This window comes from Mycothermus thermophilus (assembly GCF_041956435.1).
Source record: "Mycothermus thermophilus strain CBS 625.91 unplaced genomic scaffold VTJ04scaffold_7, whole genome shotgun sequence".
Classification (NCBI taxonomy): Eukaryota; Fungi; Ascomycota; class Sordariomycetes; order Sordariales; family Chaetomiaceae; genus Mycothermus; species Mycothermus thermophilus.
In genome coordinates, this window is record NW_027191433.1 from 525,647 (window position 1) to 546,931 (window position 21,285).

The 21,285-nt window shown below is 54.2% G+C and overlaps 4 protein-coding genes across 4 annotated transcripts, besides 2 other annotated features; 2 read left to right on the forward strand and 2 right to left on the reverse strand.

The window, feature by feature from the left end:
• Positions 1-1,188: 1,188 nt before the first annotated feature.
• On the reverse strand, positions 1,189-5,649 carry VTJ04DRAFT_9738 (uncharacterized protein; the record flags this gene model as incomplete). The annotated part of the gene is made up of 6 exons (XM_069368318.1): positions 1,189-2,833; positions 2,908-2,938; positions 3,008-3,227; positions 3,298-3,410; positions 3,471-3,656; positions 3,753-5,649. 6 exons carry the CDS (start codon positions 5,647-5,649, stop codon positions 1,189-1,191), a joined length of 4,092 nt encoding a protein of 1,363 aa, XP_069214474.1.
• A 793-nt stretch (positions 5,650-6,442) lies between these two features.
• VTJ04DRAFT_9739 (uncharacterized protein) lies at positions 6,443-7,849 on the forward strand (the record flags this gene model as incomplete). Its single annotated transcript, XM_069368319.1, has 3 exons — positions 6,443-7,073; positions 7,160-7,294; positions 7,362-7,849. The coding sequence occupies 3 exons, from the start codon at positions 6,443-6,445 to the stop codon at positions 7,847-7,849; spliced, it is 1,254 nt and encodes a 417-aa protein (XP_069214475.1).
• A 1,463-nt stretch (positions 7,850-9,312) lies between these two features.
• On the forward strand, positions 9,313-13,620 carry VTJ04DRAFT_9740 (uncharacterized protein; the record flags this gene model as incomplete). The annotated part of the gene is made up of 4 exons (XM_069368321.1): positions 9,313-9,516; positions 9,581-10,562; positions 11,484-12,193; positions 13,444-13,620. The coding sequence occupies 4 exons, from the start codon at positions 9,313-9,315 to the stop codon at positions 13,618-13,620; spliced, it is 2,073 nt and encodes a 690-aa protein (XP_069214476.1).
• Positions 13,621-13,789: 169 nt separating this feature from the next.
• Positions 13,790-13,844: a sequence feature (Short protein (VTJ04DRAFT_9741, KAL2115486.1) was converted to a misc_feature.).
• A 66-nt stretch (positions 13,845-13,910) lies between these two features.
• Positions 13,911-13,924: a sequence feature (Short protein (VTJ04DRAFT_9741, KAL2115486.1) was converted to a misc_feature.).
• Positions 13,925-15,226: 1,302 nt separating this feature from the next.
• VTJ04DRAFT_9742 (uncharacterized protein) lies at positions 15,227-20,152 on the reverse strand (the record flags this gene model as incomplete). Its single annotated transcript, XM_069368322.1, has 12 exons — positions 15,227-15,368; positions 15,495-15,717; positions 15,808-15,987; positions 16,243-16,708; positions 16,995-17,685; positions 18,308-18,943; positions 19,008-19,109; positions 19,198-19,595; positions 19,652-19,722; positions 19,774-19,810; positions 19,870-19,889; positions 19,942-20,152. 12 exons carry the CDS (start codon positions 20,150-20,152, stop codon positions 15,227-15,229), a joined length of 3,177 nt encoding a protein of 1,058 aa, XP_069214477.1.
• Between the last annotated feature and the right edge of the window lie 1,133 nt (positions 20,153-21,285).

Genomic DNA, 21,285 nt, shown 5'->3' on the forward strand with positions numbered 1-21,285 from the left:
GGACCTCGATCCTGTCTGTCGGTCAGATGGAAATCTCGCGCATAGGCATGAGGAGGATGGTAATCTTTCGCCTCATGCCTTCTTTTCCTTCTATGGACCATCATCACAGCCAGAGGCTGTTTCTTTTCCGAACTTGTTTGAACCTCCCGCCGGTCAACGGGATGGTAGCGCCGCTCCTTCGACTATCTCTTCTTCTGATTTCTTCGACAACACCAACCCCGTTGGTCCCAGGAACATGGCTGCGCTAATTCCTTCCATTCATCTTCCCTACCGTTCCCTCATGACCCAGCCCCAGATTGTCATGAAGATTTCTTCCAACCTGCTCTGGTCTTCCAACAGGCAGGCATTAACCCCCATATACCAGTCAATCCAAGATTCTCGCTCGACTCTTCCGACAATAATCCTGAGCTTTCAAGCCTAGTTCTGGACTTTGGGTTCAATACGACCCTTAGTGATGCTCAATGGGACGTTGCTACTGAGACCTTCCAAGGGAGCTCAATGTCGGGCCATCAACTCGACAACGACCACTGCATTGTTGCAGTACAAGACCTTCAACAACACGCTGAAAACTCAACGCACTTGGCCCTCGAGTACGGCATTCCTCAGACACTCGAACATAAACCGTCCCAAGGTGTTGATAATAGTCCCTGTCAGTCCCCAGCCGAAAGCGCTTCCGACAGACGCAGCCACTCCCCTCTCAGCGACGGGGACGGCGGTTATCTGTGCACTGAACCCGGCTGTCAAAAGCGTTTCACAGAGAAGACGCAGCGCTTGTGAGTCCCCTGGCTTTTCATCTCTGTAGACCATGAAGCTGACCAGTGACATCAACACCAGACAACACAGGAAGCGACACAAACGCCCCTACCAATGCACCATTGGTGACTGTACGAAGGCCTTTGCTACCACTGCCGAACGAACACGTCACGAGAATAGCATCAAACATGGGGGTGGGAAAGGTTTTGTTTGCGAGGACTGTGGGGAAAAGTTGAGCAGCGAGTGGTCTTTGCATCGACACAAAAAACGGAAACATCAAATGCCGGATGAAGACGCTGTTGGCGGGTTGGAGAAGGCAAAACTGGAAAACGTTGAACAACGGGAGTGATCCACAGTCACACACAATCATTCTATTCCTCTAATTCCAGATTGCTGCGCCCTATTTCTCTCTGATCTCTCCACCTGAATCATCTTTCACCTCCGATTGGAACAGACCCTGGCCGCAAGAGCCTCAATCTTGGGATTCTCCCGCCTGAAGGCCTTCCCCAAACTGTCCTTCTGCTTTTGCGTCAGCTTCCCTTTTGAAAGGGCCAACTCGCGGTACCTCACTGCACCGCGGATGCCACCCTCACTGAGACCGCCAAGTAGCATGGCCATGATCGCGACCGGTGCCATTTCTGGATTCTCCACGATCTCATACACCGCGAGGGCGCTGCTCCCGGCCGCTTCAATCGCCATCATCATGCGCGCTATGGACGCACCGGCGCGGCCGAGATTTCCAATGGCCATACCCACAAAAGGGATCAAGAAGAGGATGCCCTCAATGATCTTGAGGATAAACTCCTTCTTCTTGCGCTCCCGCTCCTCCTTGCCGATGCGCTTGACCTCCTTCATCGACTCCACCGCGTCCTCCAGCATGACCACCGGCATGGCGAGCACCTCAATCACGTCTGCCGGGCTGCCCATGAACTGATCCAGGCCCAGCATGAAGTACATGTCTGTGTACTGGTCCATCATTTTGTCGAAGTTCTTGCGCGCCTCGTCCACGACCTCCTTGGGATTGGGGACCTCGAAGTTCTTCTTGGCCAAGGGGAACCCGCGGTGGCTCTCGACCACGTCCAGGCAGTTAGAGTGCCCTTGCGTCGGTGCGCACGGCCTCTCGTCATCCCAGGTGCCGAACTCGAGCCATTCCGGGTCGATGCCATATTCGGACAGCGCTTTGTTGAAGCCGTTGCGGTCCCGAAGCTCCCAGAAGAAAGTGAAAGAGCCCATGTATGCCCTCGGAGGGTTCTTGCAGTCATAGCGTTTGGCGTTTTCACGTTTGCCGCTGCTTCCGTTGTCATAATAGCAGTCGAAATAGGTGGCCAGGGGCTGGTCCTCGCGGAGCATCAGGTACTTCACGTGTTCTCCCATCGTCTCGTGCATGTAGTCGCGGTAAAAGCCAAACACATCATCGTACCCGTCCGCGGCTTCGTCATAGCCGTCCATAGCCCTTTCAAGCATGTGCTGCAGAGCCCGTATGACGTTCATGGCCAGGCAGTTGCCTTCGGATTTGTCGATGTCCCTCAGGACCTCGTCGAGGTTGTTGTAGTCCTGCAGATCGCACTTGTAATCGAGGTCCATGGGCTCGACTAACAAGCCGCCACTCCTGTGCTCCGACTCGGCCTGCAAGTCGACGGCCCAGTCGCTGACGCCGCCAAAGTTCATGCTCTTGTACCACTGGACGCGCTTCTCCTTGGTGTCGTCGTTCATGTATGCTACCCACTCTGTCCAGTCGTAGACCACAATGTCGGAGTCCGATGCTTCGTCGTGGAACTCGTAGACGGTGTCAAAGTATCGTTTGGTCTGGATTATGTAGTCAATCTCGGCGTTGGCAATGTATCCCGGCGTCAAGGTGCATTCGCCGGCCTTGGCCAGAGAGTTGTAACGGTCACCGAGGTACAGGCAGTCAGGACCGTCACAGCCGGCCTCGGCCATCTTGAAGCTGCGACCGTAGCTGCTGATGCCGACGTAGACTTTATGGGCGGGTACGCCAGCCTTGGTGATCATGGCGAGCGCGTTGATTGTTTCGGTGATGTTGACGTGGGATCGCAGGCAGTTACCGCCCTCACACCCCTCTCTGTGAAGGTGCGTCATTATTACCTGAGCAGAGAAAGCGTTGGAACGAAAGGTCGGGTGGAAGATTTTACTCACGTAGCGTATTTGTTTCCAGCGTCCCATTGTCCTGGAGATTGGGTTAGCAAACTGAAGGAGCTTCGGGCGTTATGGTCGCGTTGACGTGGGTGTTACATACCGTGCAGATCGTAGGTCATATAGACAATGTAGTCGACGACCTGGGCAATCTCGGCCATAGGGAAGTTCCGGAGATACCAGTATGATGCGGGGGCAGCAAACGAGAGTGTCTTCCCATATGGCAGACGCCGCCTGATCACCTTCATGAACTCCAGATAATTCTGGCCATCCTCAGGCGTTCCAGGATCACTTCCCTCGATATCCCGCGCACCGGGGTACTCCTATTTTTGAGAAGTCAGTCTCGTCCGTGATCCAAGCAATCCTTTGGTCAGGGTGTAAGAGTCGGCTTACCCAATCGAAGTCGACACCATCCAGGTTGTTGTCAACAACAAACTGAGCAACATTCTGAGCAAACTTGATGCGGTTTTCTGGCCGGACAGCTTGGCGGATGATATGTGATGTTGCTAAAGCCTTGCGTCAGAAAGCGGCTGATTCTTAGGAGTTTAGGAGTCTATTCGGCCTACGAGCATCGTTGCTGAACGCCCATCCACCATAGGAAATCACTTTCTTCAAGTTGGTTTTCATCTTGACGAATTGATCCCACTGGTCGTCGACGTCTTTGACCGTGACGGTGAAGTCCTCGTTGATCCAGCCGAAGGCGAAGTGGATGATGGTATGGGGAGCTGTGACCTCCGTGATGTCCATGTTTACTGCCGCCATGTGGGTTAGCACCAGGGGGAACAAAGAAGAGAAGGAAAAAAAAAAAAAAAAAGACGCCAACGTTGCCATCCTCGGAAGAGACTTACAGCAAGGCCGCCCCTGGTTCCAAGCCTCAAAGTACGCAATCCTCTCAAAACTCGCCGGCTTCTGTTCATTATTGACAATGTCGATGCCGCAGTTGGAGATACAACCCCACGTCCCCGGCCTCGCCGTGCCAGGCGCCCCGTCGACGGACGTATCGGTGCAAAAGTCCTGGGTTATCCCGCACTGGCCCCAGATGTTGCAGCAGACATTCAGCGGGCACGGGTTGAGGTCGGCCAGCTTGGTCCCGTCCGTGGGCGGCTTCGTCCCCGGCACCTGCGGGCCGCAGATGGCGTTGTGGACGGGCGCCGGCATGGGGGCCTTTCCCTCGCTCACGCAGACGAGCATGCTGTCCTTCAGCTCGCTGCAGTTGGTGAAGCCCCAGGTCTTTTTCTGGTTGAACCGCTCAATGTCGCCGGGGTTCAGGGTGTACTGCCCCTCCAACCCGTCGCAAGTGTCGTCCGGTTTGATGGCGTGGGTGGCGCACGTTCCGTCCGGGTTCGGCTTAGGTCGGAGGTCCGGCTTCTGCCCCTGAGAACAGCAGACAATGGCCTTTGGTTTGAGGTTGCTGCAGAAGGACTGGCTGCCGCCGTTGAATTTGGTGAGCTGGCTGACGCTGATCCTCTCGGGGCAGCGATTTTGCGCGATGCTGTCGCACGTGTCGCCCGACTGGACCTGGACGTACTTGCAAGTGCCGTCCGAGTTGGAGGGTGGGTCGAGGTTTGGAAGAGTTCCGGACGAGCAGCACACGTAGTCGCCGGGTGCGATGGTGCTGCAGATCCTGTCGCTGCTGCCGTTGAACTGGTAAAAGTCCTCCAGCGAGATGGTCGGGTTGCACCGTTGTGTGGCCAATGACCAGCAACTATCACCAGCTTGCACACGAGCAACCCGGCAGTCCGCACGGGGAGCGAGAGTCTCAAAGGGCGAGGCGGACGGGTTGGGCGACTGGTCTGGCAACAGGCGAGGCCTGATGACACGGCCGTGGCTGCGACGATGGACACTGGCGGCTGAGCTGTTGCTGCTCGCGGTCGAGTTCGAGAAGATGCCAGTACTGTTCGCATGGACCGTAACGGCGTCCGGGCCCATTGTCAGGGCCACGGCAGGGATGACGCCGAATTTCACATCCTTCCATGCTTCGGAGCCGTCAAAACGTGCAAGGCACTCTGCCCTGGTCCAGTGCGCCAGGGTGTCGCGCGCCGTGTCCAACGAACCGGTTGTGTCGAAGATGATGCCGAAGGTTTGTGCCGCGGCGCGCTGGCCAGCTGGCCCGCATATCTGAGCACGAGCCTTGCGCCTTGGCCGGCCACTCTTTCCGGCGAACTCGGCGAAGCGGTCGAGTAGCGATGCGACGGAGGACTTCCGCACCTCTCCACCGACATACAGGCCCAGCACCGTGTCACCGGACTTGGCGAGGATGGTCGTGGCGTCACATGTCGGGTCCTCGAGGAGCGTCTTCCGGAGATGTTGGAGTGCTGTGAGGATGCCCGACGCACTGTCAACTCGGGCACCCTCGTTCTGCCAACTGACATCCACGTCGGCCACGACGTCTTGCGGCTTGACCGACGGAAGACAAGGCGGTCCGTACTTGTTCGCGGACGGCTTTGCCGAGCTACCGGACATGGTGCATGCCCGGATTCCGGAGTCGCTGTCCTTGCTTAAGGCCAGACTGAAGATGACGGTTTCGTTGCATTTGCCAAAAGTTTTGGTGTTGGGGAAGATGGGCCAGGAGAAAGGGACTGGTCCAGCCTCATCACACTTTGCTGGACACTGATGCGGCCTAGTTTTGGGTTGGTGCTGGAAGGGAAACTCAAAGTCGGGAAAGCCATTGGTACGTTTCGCTGTTGCAGTTGTTGACAGAAACCAGGTGGCGACTGAAGCCACAACAAGGGGTGTCGGCCTCATTCCCAGCGGAGGATGGAAGAACCGAGGGACGAGATAGTGAAGCAAGTGAGCGCGGGACAGGTAAGAGGACTACGAGCAGCGCATGGAGGAAGGTTGACAACATGGCTGATTTCCCTGTTGATGTTTTGATATATGTAGTTGTCGGATCACAAGTGACTATTCCCCTCATGAAGTATTACATGCCTCGATCCCACGATCTTAGCTTGTCCATGACACGAAGCTACATTCGCTTTCGAGTTTCATGGCATAGACTGGCCTGCTTCTTTGGCCAAATTAATCGGTCTAGGGGTCATAGGTTGCTACGATGTCTGAATAATCAGCGAACGTTGTCGGACCGCTTACGGTTGCATTCATGGGGCGTGGTTGGGTATCCTGACTAAGTGCCCCTGTTTCTCATAGCATATTACCTTCACTGCGGGTATGAGACTGAAATCTCCGCTGCTACGTTGTAAATCTAGCTATTGATGATGCCTAGATGTCGTCTAGTCATCCCGTGAACATTGCGTTGCTCTGTTGCTCTCGGCAATTTTGGCTCAGGGGCCGCCTGCGGTGAACCAAGGCAGAAGGAAAAAAGCCTAGTCCAGGGGGAGCGGCAAAGGATACGAGACGACATCCTCAGAATATGCGAGGGCTGGAGAGACATATGTACCTTGATATTTCCCTCATTCAGCCTTGCCGGTTCTGCGAAGTAGACGGACTTCCCTCGGCCCCTATCCATCTTCACCATCTCCTTGCCCGCCTTGCCGGCGGTTCTCACTTTTTTCCATCTCTTCTTAACTCTTGTCTCTCCACCATGAGAGTCTCCCGGCTCTTCACCCAGCTGTGGCTCCTATGTGGCTCCCTCGTTGCGGGTGGCTACGACGCGCGCACACTTGAGGTCGAGTTTTTCTACCGGGCCTATCGCCTCGATGTCGAAGTCAGCGTGGCCGAGTTTCTCGCCGACCCCAACAACGCAGGCAAAGACCCCAACGTCGAGAAGCCCTGGAAAATGGCGAGAAACATCAAGTCCTACAACCAGCCCGAAGATTGGCCCGACCGTAGAATCCCCAGCAGACTCTACGGCCTGAACTTCATTGCGTGGCTTTATGGCGTGGAGGCAGACCATTGGCACGGACGCGAGGCCGCTCGCCAGCGCATCACCGACCCTGTTGACCCGGACTTCTTTGCCGCGTTCGCCGACGAGAAGGATGAGAAGGGCAACTACATAGAACCGCGCAGGAGTTTATCCCGTCTGCCCAGAGACGACGGCATACCGCTGGCACCGCTAAAGGAAAACTCCGCTGAACTTGCAGACAAGAAACAATCGAGCTACAAGTTTTCTTACAATTCACTTGCCATGCATAGAGTCCTGGGAGATCTCGATATGGGTTCCGGTCTTGAGGGCGATAATAGGAAGTATTATTATGACATGGTCAACGTGATGGGTGAGCCTCTTCCTGGCCCTTTTAAGAATACTATGGCATTATTACCTATCACGGAACTCGCTTCTATTAACACAAAGGAACGGCAGCCATCGTCATCAATTACTGCAAAGACCTGTACGCCAAATATCCAGAAATTGCTCGACCACACTACGAAAAGATGGCCGAAGCGTTGAAGGAAGCACGCTATGCCCGAATGCTGGATTCCCGAAAATGGCTCGAAGGTGGCATGTATGAAAAAAATAGGGGCCTACGAGGAAGGGAAAAAAATGAAAAACAAACCCATCCAAGGAGAGAAACCACTGAAATTCAAGGATGAGGTATCCGAGTCACAAACGTGGTTCCGAGGATGGAAAGCACCCGTCTTTGACCTCCAAGCAACGAGGGCCAAGTGGCCTTCCAACATTCGAGCGCACAAGGAGGCACTGGTTGGCAGCGGAGCAAATGACGGCATTCTGGGTCAGTTTGTCCGAGACTGGGCCAACGGCAGCATAGCCGAGTTGAGGAAAACCAGCAATAGAGGGAACCTAGTCTGGCATGTCCCGGGAAAGAGCAAGAACAAGGAAAACCAAAAGCACCTACAGGTCTTTCGAGCCGAGTACCTCATGGAAAAGTCGATCAGGGCGCAGATAGCGTCGGCCGACGCTAGTCCTTCAGCACCCGGATGCGAATGGGTCAGGGACAGGGCTCCAGGCGAGAAGCCTGGCGCACCGCTCCGTAAGCGGGCTGCTCTGGAGGAACTGCGCGAGATCATGGAACGGAGGAGCAGAGACTGGTGAACTTTGTGATGGGCTGGAGTCGAAATTGGCCTGTATCTAAGTAATTTAGCCTTTGCTACTTGGGCTTGTTCCGTTTGATATTCAAGTTCATTCTGCTCTGGCCGAACGGTTTGGTCCCCCGGTTGTCAATTGTGGTGTTACATGCTGTTCCATATGATGACAACATACCTCCTCACAGGCCACGGGCAAGGGCAAGAAGAAGGTGCAATAATCTTGGAGATTATTAGGCGCGTTTGAGAGTGACTTTCTCTTGTTTCAGCCTCCTGAGCTTGTCTCCTCCAAGGATGTGATCAGATGCTGTTTACGTCCATGAATTGTCTGCACCCCTTCCTTTGTTGCTTGATCTTGCTTTGAGCATGCTTGAACAAGTCCATCATGGTTTCGGGGATTTTCCATTGTAAGGTGGTTTATTTCCGAGGACTCATGGGCCTAGGCTCCTCCAAGCTTGAACTATCATTGCTCTGACATGAGGCTATTCGCGTGTCTTGTCATCTCCTCATGACCTGCCACGACTAGAACAAATCACGCATCATCAAACAAAGGCATTACATTAACAGCACCACCTGACGTTACAATAGGCAGCAGATCTAGTTTCGACACCAGATTCCGGTCTTCAGCTTCAAACCTTGAATGCTACATGCTGCCACATTGTTGATGGGTCTCTTCCTCGCTGACCCGAGGAGCTTATTAAGCGCGTCGCCTTTAGCGAAGAAAAGCTTCTCACACACTTCTTTCCTCCCGTCTCCTATGAAGGGGTGCTCACACAACCTGTAAGCACTAGGACCAAGTATCTACACCGAAAAACTATCTACATCATCTCGCTTCCGCCTCGCGTTCAGTCAGCTCAGTTGGTAACTTACATGCTAATGGCCTGACTCTATACCGGGAATCCAGCTCGACGCGGCGTCAGAGAACACAGAGCTAAGTTACGAACCGGCCAATGAATCAAGGCAGAACGTAAGGCACGACGAGTGTAACCAGCCAGGTACAGTTCCGTCTGGTGACAATGAGTGCCTGCTCTATTACACGTGTGGCACAGCAATCCTCCTTCTTGATTCCGTTAGTGAGCCAAGTCCCCGATCAACATTCCATGCGAAAGGTGCTTCATCCCAGAGCAACACCGAACACTTGATGGCTTCCATCATATGGAGCTTTAGCGAGGCCCAGCACCCAAGCAGTACGAAAGTTGTTAATATCAGTAATCCCACACCATGGTATGAAGGCAGCAGTGTTGCATTATTGAATCGGCGCGGACAGAAAGAAGATCGTATCGACAGTGAACCCGACGGCAGCTGAAGCTGTCTAGAAAACGGAGGAAGATCCTCACGATAGTAGCGGTTCTGAATGACATAAAGGTGACAGCTCGGTTTGAGACGCACCCGTTGCCTTCATCCGCCCTCCACCACATTGCACTCCTTCATCACCCATTCTCACCAGCAGCGACTTTATCTTGGTCTCTTAAGATGTCTCTGCGTTTCAGAAACGGCTTCATAGTCGGCCTCGCCCTCGCGGCGTCAAAGCTGGCTGCGGCCGGCTCGGAGCCCTCCATGACCGTCTTGCCCGGGACCGCTGCCAATTGCGCCTGGTGGTATGACCATAACGGCTTTTTGTCTTGCACTCAAGTCCTACAGCAAAACTGGATCAGCTTGGATGAGTTTCGGCAGTGGGTGTGTTTGTACCGCGCTCTTGCCAATTCCTGAATATTAAAAAACTCTAACTCATTCATCGCAGAATCCAAGCATCGGACCTGGATGTTCCAATCTCCAAGTCGGTCACTCATACTGCGTCGAGATCGACCCCAGTATCCCTACCGATGGTGTCTCAACAACATCCGCAGTCTCTACCACGGTTGCAAGCACCTTGACTACACCATCCACGTTCACCACCTTCTCCACTTTGGTCACGTCGTCCGAGACATCGTCAACGACCACGAACTCAACCACTACCAGCACCCCCAGCTCCAGCAGCACCTCCTCCAGCTCTAGCACTAGCACAGCCCCCTCTTCTACTGCCCCAACAACAGCACCACCCACAACCACCGCCACAGCTCCGACCTCCACAGCCGCTCCAACCTCCCCCAAACCCACCGGCCCCGTGACCACCCCCTCACCCATCCAACCCGGCATGGTTAGCAGCTGCGACGCCTTCTACTTCGTCGCCAAGGGCACCACCTGCTCCGAGGTCCTCTCGCATAACGGGATCACCCTAGCTCAGCTGTACGCCTGGAACAGCGGCGTCGAGCCCGACTGTTCCGGCCTGTGGGCCAACGTCTGGGTGTGTGTGTCAACCTTTGATCACGAGCCGACTCCCACCCAGCCAGACAGCGGCGTCACCACGCCCTCGCCGCTGCAGGAGCAGGTTGTTTCCAACTGTGACGAGTTCTATCTCGTCCAGCCGGGGGAGACGTGCTCGATTGTCGCGGGGAAGAATGGCATCACCGTGGAGGAGTTGAAGGCGTGGAACCCGTCCGTCGGCGCGGATTGCTCTGGACTTTGGGCTGATGCCTACGCTTGTGTTTCGGTGAGTGGCCATCAGCCTACGCCTGTCGAGCCGGGGAACGGGGTTGAGACGCCGTCGCCGATTCAGGGAGGTATGACGACGTCTTGCAATCGCTTCCACTTTGTGGATGGGGAGCTTTGTTCGAGCATTTTGAAGAAGTACCAGATCAGCCTAGAGGATTTTGTGCGGTGGAATCCGGGTGTTGGGGAGGTTTGTGAGAATATGTGGGATAGATATTATGTCTGTGTTGGTGTTTTGTAATTGTTGAGACGGAGTGCTTAGCTGCACTGTTGATAGTTAATAGACAAGGGGTATCCTCGCTGGAGGAGCTTTCATACTAGGTATTGTTCCCACCACATCCTCCGATCCTGTTTATGACTGACATCTAATTAATACCTGATTTTTCAGTAACACAACACATTCGACGAGATGGGGTATTAAATATTCTACACCTAAGGGATAGACAACCTTTCTGGCTTATTCAATCCAGTGTAAAAGACGACCTCGTGTCCACATTGGGTGGCAGTTCCGGGGCAACAAATGCTCGAGGACTCGACAGCCTAGCCACATTCACATTCAGCCTCGGCTTGGCAAACATCAGCCCAACCTGCCACTTTACACCTCAAACAACAAACCATTGCCTCACAAAACATCACCACACCTTCACGCAATACTTCACAGTCCACTTCACAATGGCTCTCCTCACCGCCATCCCACCGGAGCTCCTCGATGCCATCATCACCCGCAATCTGCCGCTGCGATCGCAAGCCCATCTCCCGGGCCCCAACCTGCCTTGACACCGGGAGGCGTGGCTGGCGGCCATGCGACCGCGATCGCCAGGCCACGCTGAAGTCTCTCTGCCTCACCTCCCACCGGCTGTATTCCCTAGCACTCCCCCACCCCTACCACCACCTAGCCCTCAACTCCCGCCGGGAGTGGTGGCTACTCGCGCGGACGCTCGCCTCGCGCCCGGAGCTGGGACATCATACCCGCGGGCTCTCTCTGCCTTTTAGCGTATGGAGAGGTTAAAGACGAGGCCACTCGCGACTCCCTATCAGCCGAAGATGGCAGCGGTTTCCAGCACTTGCAGCGTTGTCGGGACGAATACATCGCCTCCTGCCCTGTGTGAACCCAGACGCATCCAGCGGCGAATCGCAATCCCAAGCGGCGGACGCCGTCCTCTTCTCAAAGCTTCTTGACGGCCAAAATAACCTGCCCTTAGACTTCCTCGCCAGCCTTCTTCCCAACCTCCAAACGCTCTGTGCCGCACTAAACGGCGGGCTGGGCTTCCGCTTCCTGACGCCCGGATCGCTGCCCCGGCTGTGGCGCGTCTGCATTACCGAGCGGAACAACTGGTTGACCATGGACCCATCCATGGCGAGGCGGGTGCTTGCCGCGGGCCAGCACAGTCTCGAGAGCGTCGACCTGCACATGTGTGATCCGTGGCAGATGTATCCGGACGACCGGCCCCGCCATGCGTTGAACTATGTGGAGGTTTACTGGGAGATGGCTTCCGAGCCTGATGATTCTGAGCATGACTCGGAACATTGCGGCGGTCGAGGCGAGGCAGAGGAAGGCGAGGAGGGTACTCAACCACAAGAGGAGCAAGAGCAAAACCAGGGACAAGGACAAGAACAACCCCAACCTACCGCAGCCGCACCCCCCAACCTTGCCCTACTTCCTTACGGAATCGTCGTTCCCCACGTAAAGAACCTCACCGTCGTACACACCACCCTGGATGCTATCGTGCTCACTCGCCTGTTCCTCACCTTTCCCGGCGTTACTCGCCTCCATTTCACCATGGGCGGTCCTTGCCAATGGGACGAGCAGCCTCCGGTCCAGGAGGTCACTGGGTTCTTTCGTTCGCGTGATCGCGCGCGAAGGTTGAAGTCCTTCACATTGAGGGTTTTATTGAGGGGTTTGGACACCTACAAGGATTGGCGACGGCGGTGGAACGACAACGATGTGAGGGTGATTGGGGCACGCGGGGTGAGGTTTAAGTTTCGATCCCAGGTACCGGTGTATCGCTCAATAGATGACTGCCCAACAAATTACTGGCAAAAAAAAAAGAAGAAGAAGAAGAAGGAAAAAAAGAAAGAAGAAAAGAAAGGTCAAGCTAAAAACAACAACACCTTCCGTACCTAGTGACAATGAAAGGTGACAATGGGACAATGGAAGCAACCAAAGGAAGCTTGGCCCGGAGAACCAAGACTTTGAACCTTAAGTATCAATGTTGCGGAGTCAATTAGATACAAGATCTGAGAAGGAGGCGAAGTAGTACCCGGGCACCTTATGAGTACGACGGGTTTTAGCGGAAACTGTTCGTTTACTACCCAACTGTTCGTTTACTGCCCCACCCTTTTTCCGGCCACCCCGAGGCGTATAGAAGTCCTTAATATCCATTTCTTACATTAACTTGGCTTCTACAATTTCTATTTATCTTTAATATAATAAAGTAATTATAATTTACTATAACTGTAATTAACTATAATAATAAACTAAGTATAGTTAATTATAGTTATAATTAAGTAAAAGAATAGAATTATAAAAGAATTAGAGGATAGTTAACTAGGGTTAGGGACTTTTATATTAGGGTTAGGGTAGTAAGCTAGGGTAGGGTTGGGGTTATAAACTTTAGTATAACAACGGTATACTACTAGGGTTAGGGTTGTTATACTCAGGGTTAGGGTGTACCAATAAGGGTTAGGGTTGTTCGCCGAGGGTTAGGGCTAGGAGCTATTCTTTCATGTTATTGTTACACTAGGATTAGGGTTGCTCATCTTAAAGTTAGGGTTTTCTTATTAGGGTTAGGGTTATCTGCTTTACAACCGGTATATAGTAATAGTATACTGTTAGGGCGCTACGTTTAATTAGGGCATTGTTGTTACAGCTAACGTAAACGTATTAATAAGCTTCGATAGCTTTGTGCTATATGATTTGTTAAATTTTCGGTGTGGAGACGTTAAGGTAGTTATGAAAGAAATGCATTTAAACTCCAGACGCCTCGGCGTGAAGGTATTGATAGGCGCTGATAAGGAATTCGATGTTGATTGGTGGTCGACGAGTAAACGAACAGTTGGGGAGTAAACGAACAGTTTCCGCTAAAACCCGTCATATATGAGATCCACCGGCCTGGCGTTTGCTTGACCCTGCAGGTGGCCGCCTTGTATACCTCGCCCACTACCACAAAGGCTATTATTAGTCACCGCCGTCCAGCGAGCTCCTGCCCCAGCCCAGCAGGCCAACCAGCCCACCACTTAGCCAGCCATTGACAGGGAGCGTTCTGATGCTCATGAGAGACGAGACGTGATTAAATGATCGGCTTGAATTCCCGACCATCTGGGGTGTCTTCTTGGCCGAAGCGGCCTTTGGAGTCCCGGAATAGCAGCATGGCCGAGATTTGTCCGGTGTCGTAGCCGAACAGGAATCCGCCAATGGAGGTCACGCCGCCAGGACGATCGGCTCGGCGCCGCAGTCCGCGCTGACGCGAATCGGCCTGATTCAAGGTGTGAGCTGTATGCGCTGGTGGAAGGGAGAACAAAGTTCAGAGAAGAGGACATACTTTTTGCCGAGCATGATGAGTCTCTTCGTCGTTGCAGAGCTCTGCAACCTTCTAGAAACAGCACACACAGCAATCGCAATTGCAGGGTATCGGGATGCAGAAGCAGAACCGTCCAGGACACGGTCCGCTGCGATCACCGCCGCGCAAGTGGAGCTGTTGATTGTCCTCGGCGTGAGGCCGGGATGGGTCTGTCAAGGGAAAGAGTCAGATATCCCAAATTGCAAGCGCAGCAATTTCATATCAAGACTGTCTAATGCTTACCCATGGGAAATGAACGAGGAGGTTGGACTGTTTGTGCCCCGCTGAGATGGGAGGGAGACGGGGGTCGGATTGGTTGTTGGAGAGATGATGTTTGGGTGGTGGGCGATTGCATGTTGGATTCTGAGGTCAGTGTGAATAGAGGTGGGTTGATGAATGGATGTTGAGATGGGGGACGTGAGATGTTGATGGAGAGTTGAGTTTTGGGAGACAGACGGTTCAAGCGGGCTATTTGTGCTGCAGAATACGTCACATGATAGTACAGGATTGACATTGGACCTTCCAGACGCATTTGGCGGTTCTCTAGCGTCGAGCGGCAGGCGCGTCGACGTGTTAGTGCAGGTCAGCCCATATACGGTGGCGCTTGCTGAACCAACCGCACGCTTCCTCCCGTGGCAGGCAGGTACACCTACCTGGCGTGAAATGATGGCACCTGCGTCTACTGCGCTTGCTATCAGGGCAGTCACCTAGGTAGTGGAAAGCACATCCATCGAAGTACAGCACTTTCCATGATGTTTCCTTGGACGTTGTCTGCTCACCATCATCGCCGTGGTGGACTTGCCCAATCTGGAACTTGGACATGGCGGACGTCATCCCAAGGTTGAAGTGGTCGGCAAGCTTGCACCCTCACCACTACACATTGATCATCTCTTTCTCTTGTTCTCTTGGATATTATCTGGCACTGAGGGACGATACTAAGCAACACTGGACACCACATTGACAACCTGGAATACAGTTCCATCCCAACAAAACCCAATCGCCCTTTCACTCCGCTATCCCCCCAATCCCATCCACATCCACCTCGACCATCCTCCGCCTACACCCTTCCCACTCCCCCGGCCGATCATGCTCTTCCGCGTCGAAGAGCACCCCGCCGTTCTCCGGCCGCAGGACGCTTGTCAGCCGCCACCACGTCTGTTTCAAGTTGTACGCGAACCCGGGGATGTCGACGTCAATATCTACCTTGCACCAGAACCGGTTGGTGGCGTCGTTTCGCTTCAGGAGCACCGCCGTCGGCAGGAACGTCGGCACCCCAGACTTGGTGGACTTATTCTCGATCAGGTCCCAATAGACGCGTTGCAGCCGTCGTCGAGAGTGGGGGCAGTGCGGAAGAGGTCGCCGACGACGGAGGCGTGGTCATGGCGGATGCCGGATTCAGTGAAGGACTTGTGGTGGCGGGCACCGACTCCGGTGGAGAGGCTGTTTGTGTTGATTGCGAGTTATGGGTTCAAGGTGACGCTTCTCCTGCTTGTGAAGTGGTGCGCTGATTGGAAAACCTTGGTGGTTTTGCGTGGGGAGAAAGCCTCAATCATCGGGCTGACCAACTCTTCTGTGATAGACGCTCCGTCGTCTGTTCTTGTCACAACCGTGTCCGTCACCGGCTTGAAAGTGGCGGTGATGTGGACGGCGCGGAATCGTTTCCCCGGCTCCCGGACGGCCATGTGGAAAGTAAAAAAAACCAAGGTATATGGGGTCCCGTCGACATCCCTGTTGTAGCCGTGCATGACGTAGGGCATTTCCGCGTTGACCGTCATGCGAGCCGGCGGGCCTTCCCAAGAATAGGGTGTGAGGATATAGACGGTGTGTGCGAATACTCGTTGACGTGTCCTACTTTCCCGACAAACCCTCTCTCGTTTACCTTCTCGCGCACGCCTCTCTCGTTTTGTAATTTTGACATACCGATAAGCCGGATCGCAAAAGCAGAAGTATCCCAGCAATGACTTGAGATAATTCAACGTGTCCGTCACTTGGCCCTCATGAGAAGCAAGGAGGTTCCAGGCCGCGCGGAACACGTCATCCGCTTCATGGCCAGACAGGCCTTCGGGACGAATCGTTGGGTAACGGATTGAATATATAAATCGGAGAAGGTCTTCAAGTACGTCCAAACTATCATAAGGGTCGACGCGGTGATCGACGATGGGCTGTCCGAAATCCCAGCGTCTTGCTTCAATGCTTTTGCGAGTCTCGGGGATTTGTTGAAAACGTCGTTGGCTGCTAGTGATCTTTGCGCGGTAGCCACAGAGGATGTCCTCGATTTCGTCTTTTCAAGATTTGAGAACATTCCCAGGATTACGGAATATATGATTGACTTGTTGCTTGTGCTCTTCGAGCATCGACCTGATAGCTTTTAGGGCTTCGTTGATGAATTCGTGGAGATATTCGTCAATGTCTTTGACCACTTCTGGGCTCCAGACAGGGGTGCCAGGGTCGTCGTCAGCTACCTGAGTTTCGCCGTCAGAGACAGTGGTGTCGTCGGTTTCGGTCATCACGCCGGGATCCCCATCTATCATGTCCGAGGGGTTGGTTTGGATCACCTTGGAGGACTCCAGCTGGGTGTTATCCTTTCCGCCCGTCACTCGGGGAGTTGTATCCGATATGTCCAAGGGATCATCCTTGTGCACTTTGGACTGTTCCAGCAGAGTTTCGATCAAAGTTTCAACCGAATCCCGGGAGGGCTTGTGAGGCATTTGGGTGGCAGAATCCATGGTGGCCGTCGACGTGGTGCGCCGAGAGCCTAACGTATGTGCCGTATAGGTAGACTAAGTTGCTTGAGCTATTTAGCGCAGTGTATTGCTTTGGCGAGTGAATGAGTCTTAATTATAGCGTTTTACGTTGGATTCCAATCCAGCTCAGAGTTGTGACCAACAGGCGTTTATTTATAACTCTCAAGACCCTCATCAAATACCCCACCCCACTTTGTTGGCGACCTCGAGCACAACCACAGCCTGTCTGCAGCTCAACATCCCAATGTGCCTTGCAACACAGTACACCATTTCACATTACTGTACATCCACCGGGCTGACAACAACGACGAGGTGGACGCGCAGGTGACCCCGGATTTGGATCCGCTTCATGTTCCCCTGCGGTGTGGGATTTGACGGAGCCGGCCTGTGGCGTGTGCCGGGGCGGGCCCGGATCGGGTGCCGGGTCAGCGGCCGGGTCAGGAGCCGGATCGGGGGTCGAATCGGGTGCCGGGTCAGCGGCCGGGTCAGGAGCCGGATCGGGGGTCGAATCGGGGGCCGGGTCTGGGTGCGAAAGGTCCTGGTGTCTAGATTTGGTGAAGCACCTGACCTGGTGTACGATGCCTTCGTAATGTGACTCCAGCAGCTTCCGAACCTCTTGGAGTTCCTTCTTGATCTTCTCTTGATCGGAAGACTCCCCCACCTGCCCTGGGTCGATGCCCTTGATGCAGTCATCAATAAATTCGATCGCACGCAGGATATCCGATCGATGAGAGTACACGTGGTCTCCGACAGTCGTCCGCTGTTCTTTGCTCTTGAGCGTGGAATTGATTTTAGCAATTGTCCCATCGACGTCCTTTTGGTATGTTTGTAGACCCTCCTGCGTCTTGGAATAAGCGCCGCCCAGCTCGGCAGTGACTTTATTAATAATTTCCTTGACCGTCTTAGCGTGAAGCTCCAGGAAGTTCAGGAGCTTAGGGGCATGTTTCTCCCACTGGACCTCCTTAGCAGCTCCCTCAGGGTCGTCTTCGATTGCTCCGGGCAGATCAGCGCCGCTAGACTGCCCATCTTTCGTTTGGCTTAATATTTCGGCTCTCTCGGGTGGCTGTTGCACACCGACGAGAGATGGAGAAGGTTCGGATCCCATGATGGTAGATCGCTGGATTGTCTTGAGGTTGCAACAGTCGTGAGGGTGTGATGGTGGCTGGGTTGGTCAAGTTTATAAATGGAACAGCGAGCGAGAAATGTCCAGAGGAGATGATAGCGAATATTAATACGAACAAATGGCCAAGGAGTTTCGCTGTGCTGTGCTGGCAGCAGGGCAAGGCTTTGCCTAACCAGGGCTTCTGCCCAACTTATGAGACTGCGGTTGGGCTCCAACAGCAAGCTACCGTGGAGACCCAACCCTTCATTGCTTAGGAACAAGCTCAAGAGAGGTCATGAACCCGGAAGACCACAGTGATATAGAACTTACAATATAAACAAGATACTATGAATTCCTCCGAACCATCAGATCAGAAACATAATTAACAGAAAAGCAAACCCCATCCCGACCTTATTTACAAGAGTTAACATACCGAATCTCATTGCCGCCACCACCTAAACACCTTCCTCCCCTCCCCCTCCACCCCTTGCCGCACGTCCTCTCCCAATATCAACTCCCCACTCCCCTCGGACCGTGCCCTCCCATCGCTATTCCTCTCCTCACCCACCCACAACTCCGACGTAACCTTCACATGCGCCTGGTCCGGACTCTGCACCCCACCGATCGCAAGCGCACCGGCACTAACAGCCACAGCTGCAGCAGAAGCAGCAGAAGCAGCAGCGGCTTGGGCTGCGGGGTCATAACTGTGGTTATTGGAAGCAGGTCGCGCCGGCGCCGTATTCCTCAGCTGGCGGTGGTAGTCGTAGTCCGCGCTGACGTAGGTCATGACGGTCGACGTGCCGTCGGTGTAATTCGTCTTGTTGTATCCCGTCGCATCGAGCATGGTAGTGGCCGGGTTTGTGCGGTCTTTGTTCCGCATCCACTTCCGCAGGCCTGTCAGGGTTCCTTTGGGAACTTTGGGTAGGGCAGCTGGTTGCTGTTCCTGTTGGTTGTCGGGATGGTTGGCTTTGAGACCGAGCTCTGGGTCCGAGCTGCCCGGGGAGTTGTCGTGCAGCTCGGCTTTGGAGTTGTGATGCGCGCTGCCGCGGTGGGTGATGCTAGAGCGCAGCTTGCTCAGCCAGGAGAGCGAGGTGTGGGTGAAGCGGCGGAAGAGCACGAAGACGACCGGCATGGTGCCGGAGATGAGGCCGATGTGGAGTTCGCCGACGCTGTGGGGGGATGGAAGTTAGTGATTTGGTTGGGGGGAGAGAAGGAGGTAAAGGGGAGACGTACTTCATGGCGTAGATGGGCATGCCAGTCCAGGTGATGTCGGCGTTGGGGGAGGAGGAGATGATCCACCGGTAGTAGGCGCCGATGATGGAGAAGACGCAGGCCCTAGATAGATCTGTCAGTTTCGTGTCCGTCCTCATTGCTGTTCCTGCGTCCGAGACCCAATAATTCAAGCAAGGGATAGGAAACTTACGAAGACCCAGCAATAAACAGCGCCAAAATCCCCGCCTTCTTCCTCCACGAAACCCTCAACGTCGGGATGATGGTCAACGGAATAATCAGAATCGCTACATCCACAACGCTCCCGACCACGCCAGTCGCCGGTCCAGCCCAGCTGCTCGCCTTGGTGCACCGCTGGTCAAAGCTGAGTGATAACCACCCGCCGGCCGGCCAGTCTTCTTCGTGAGGGATGCACCAGTACATAAACAACGTGAAGGTGACGAGGTAGAAGACAACGTCAACGAAGAGCGTGGCCCAGATCATGACGTTGGCGCGCATGGAAATGTGGAACAGGCGGCGGTAGAGAAGGAGAATGGAGGCTTTGACGAGCATGGCGGCGATCATGGTGACGGCGGACATCATGGTGGAGTACTGGAGGGCAGGTTAGATGGGATTCCTGTGGAAAAGGGGTGTAGGCGGTGGCATACTGAAGCATATTCCACGCTGAGCATGCTCAGGGGGATGTCCCACATGTGTCGACCGGCGGGATTATCCAGGACTGCGATTGTCAGTAGAGGAAGTCTTGGTCAAGATGCAACGGGGGACCTACACGACAAGGTAAAACCGCAGTAAATGATCATCGTCACCTGTACACATCACCAGTCAGGACATTGCTCTTCAAACAGGAATCAGACCTTCAACTAACCGCTCCTGCAGCACAAAGATCTGCCAACGTCAGTATCTGATCCGAGAGTCCATGATAGTCCGGAGAACATACAGTCATCGATTCCCACTTTCCTGGTAATGGTGATACGCGTGTAGAACCTCAATATGACGAAAATCACCATGGGCGGTAGTGTCACGTAGATGAAGATCCTTGGCAGCGTGGATAGGGTCGGAGGATCGACAAAGTTAGGCGTCACCCCCGGCGGAGGCATCCGCGAGGGGATCTTGCTCAGGTCGGTACCTGGAGGGAAGAAGGCCTCCATCGTGATGGCCGGAGCGGCTAACAGGCCAGCTGTTGGTTGGTGTTGTTGACTTCGGTGGGGAGGGAGGGAGGAGGGTGGAATGCTCTGATCCCGATCAGCAATGGAGGGTCTACTGGTGTTGAAGGTGTCCCTGAAGCTGGCTGAGGTCTGGGAGAGCAGAAAAGGAGAGAGGGTAAGGTGGACGACGACGACAAGATTATAGAGTCTAACTAGTCTTTGGGAGGAGGATTTGGTAATGTATAACCCTCATAAGATCAAGGACCTCCTACGTTGCTGACCAACTACCAACAACTGCTACCATCTCCCCCGTCTCACGACGTTAACAGTGCCACTCCCCGACCTGGAGAGCCGTAGTATCCTCGATGCTGGGCCGCACGCAGTCAATATCATCCCGCGCGTGAGACAGACACCGACCGATTATTGCCAGCCCTCGCTCGACGGCATGTTCCGCAGAAATCTGACTGACTGACTGACTCGCGGCGACTTTCCGTCAGTTTTCAGAGGTGTCCTCGGTAGTCCTGGATACATGCGGCGCGGAAGTGTAATCCCATCGCAACGGCGCGGCGGCGGACTGCAACAGCGGGATACGTGCACCGTTGCATTGGCGCTGCTACGCCGCCCCCGGGGGGCTATGTGACGAAGCCCAACAGCCGTTTCGTAAAGATCTGCGCCACAGGTGGGCAAAATGCTGCTACTACACAGGAGTAGTGACGACCGAATATGGTGAAATGCCGAAGGATGGCTCGGGCTTCTGGAAGGATTCGGCAGTAATCTGGGCAAATTGTGTGGCGTATGATGGAGGTCCTTTGCTCTGCCGATGCTAGGTGGGCAACGCCGTGGTCTTGCAGCCAGGAGTGGGGGTGAGAGAAATGTCGGTGCCTGGCTGTCGTTGTTTTGCTGTCCGGGGCCATAGATGTTGTGCACTGCAACAAGTCCCCAGGGAGCACCGATACGAGAGAGCTGGACTAGTGGTGGGCTTTCTGAGTCAGCCCAGTTGACTTGAACCAGTAGCAACGAGTCAAGGGTCTACCAGAACCTAAGGATATGTAATCATTGAAACGCTGACATGGCTGCAGTGATTTGTGTTTCCTTGGAACCTAACAATACCCTATGGAAACTTGCTCAGTGACGGT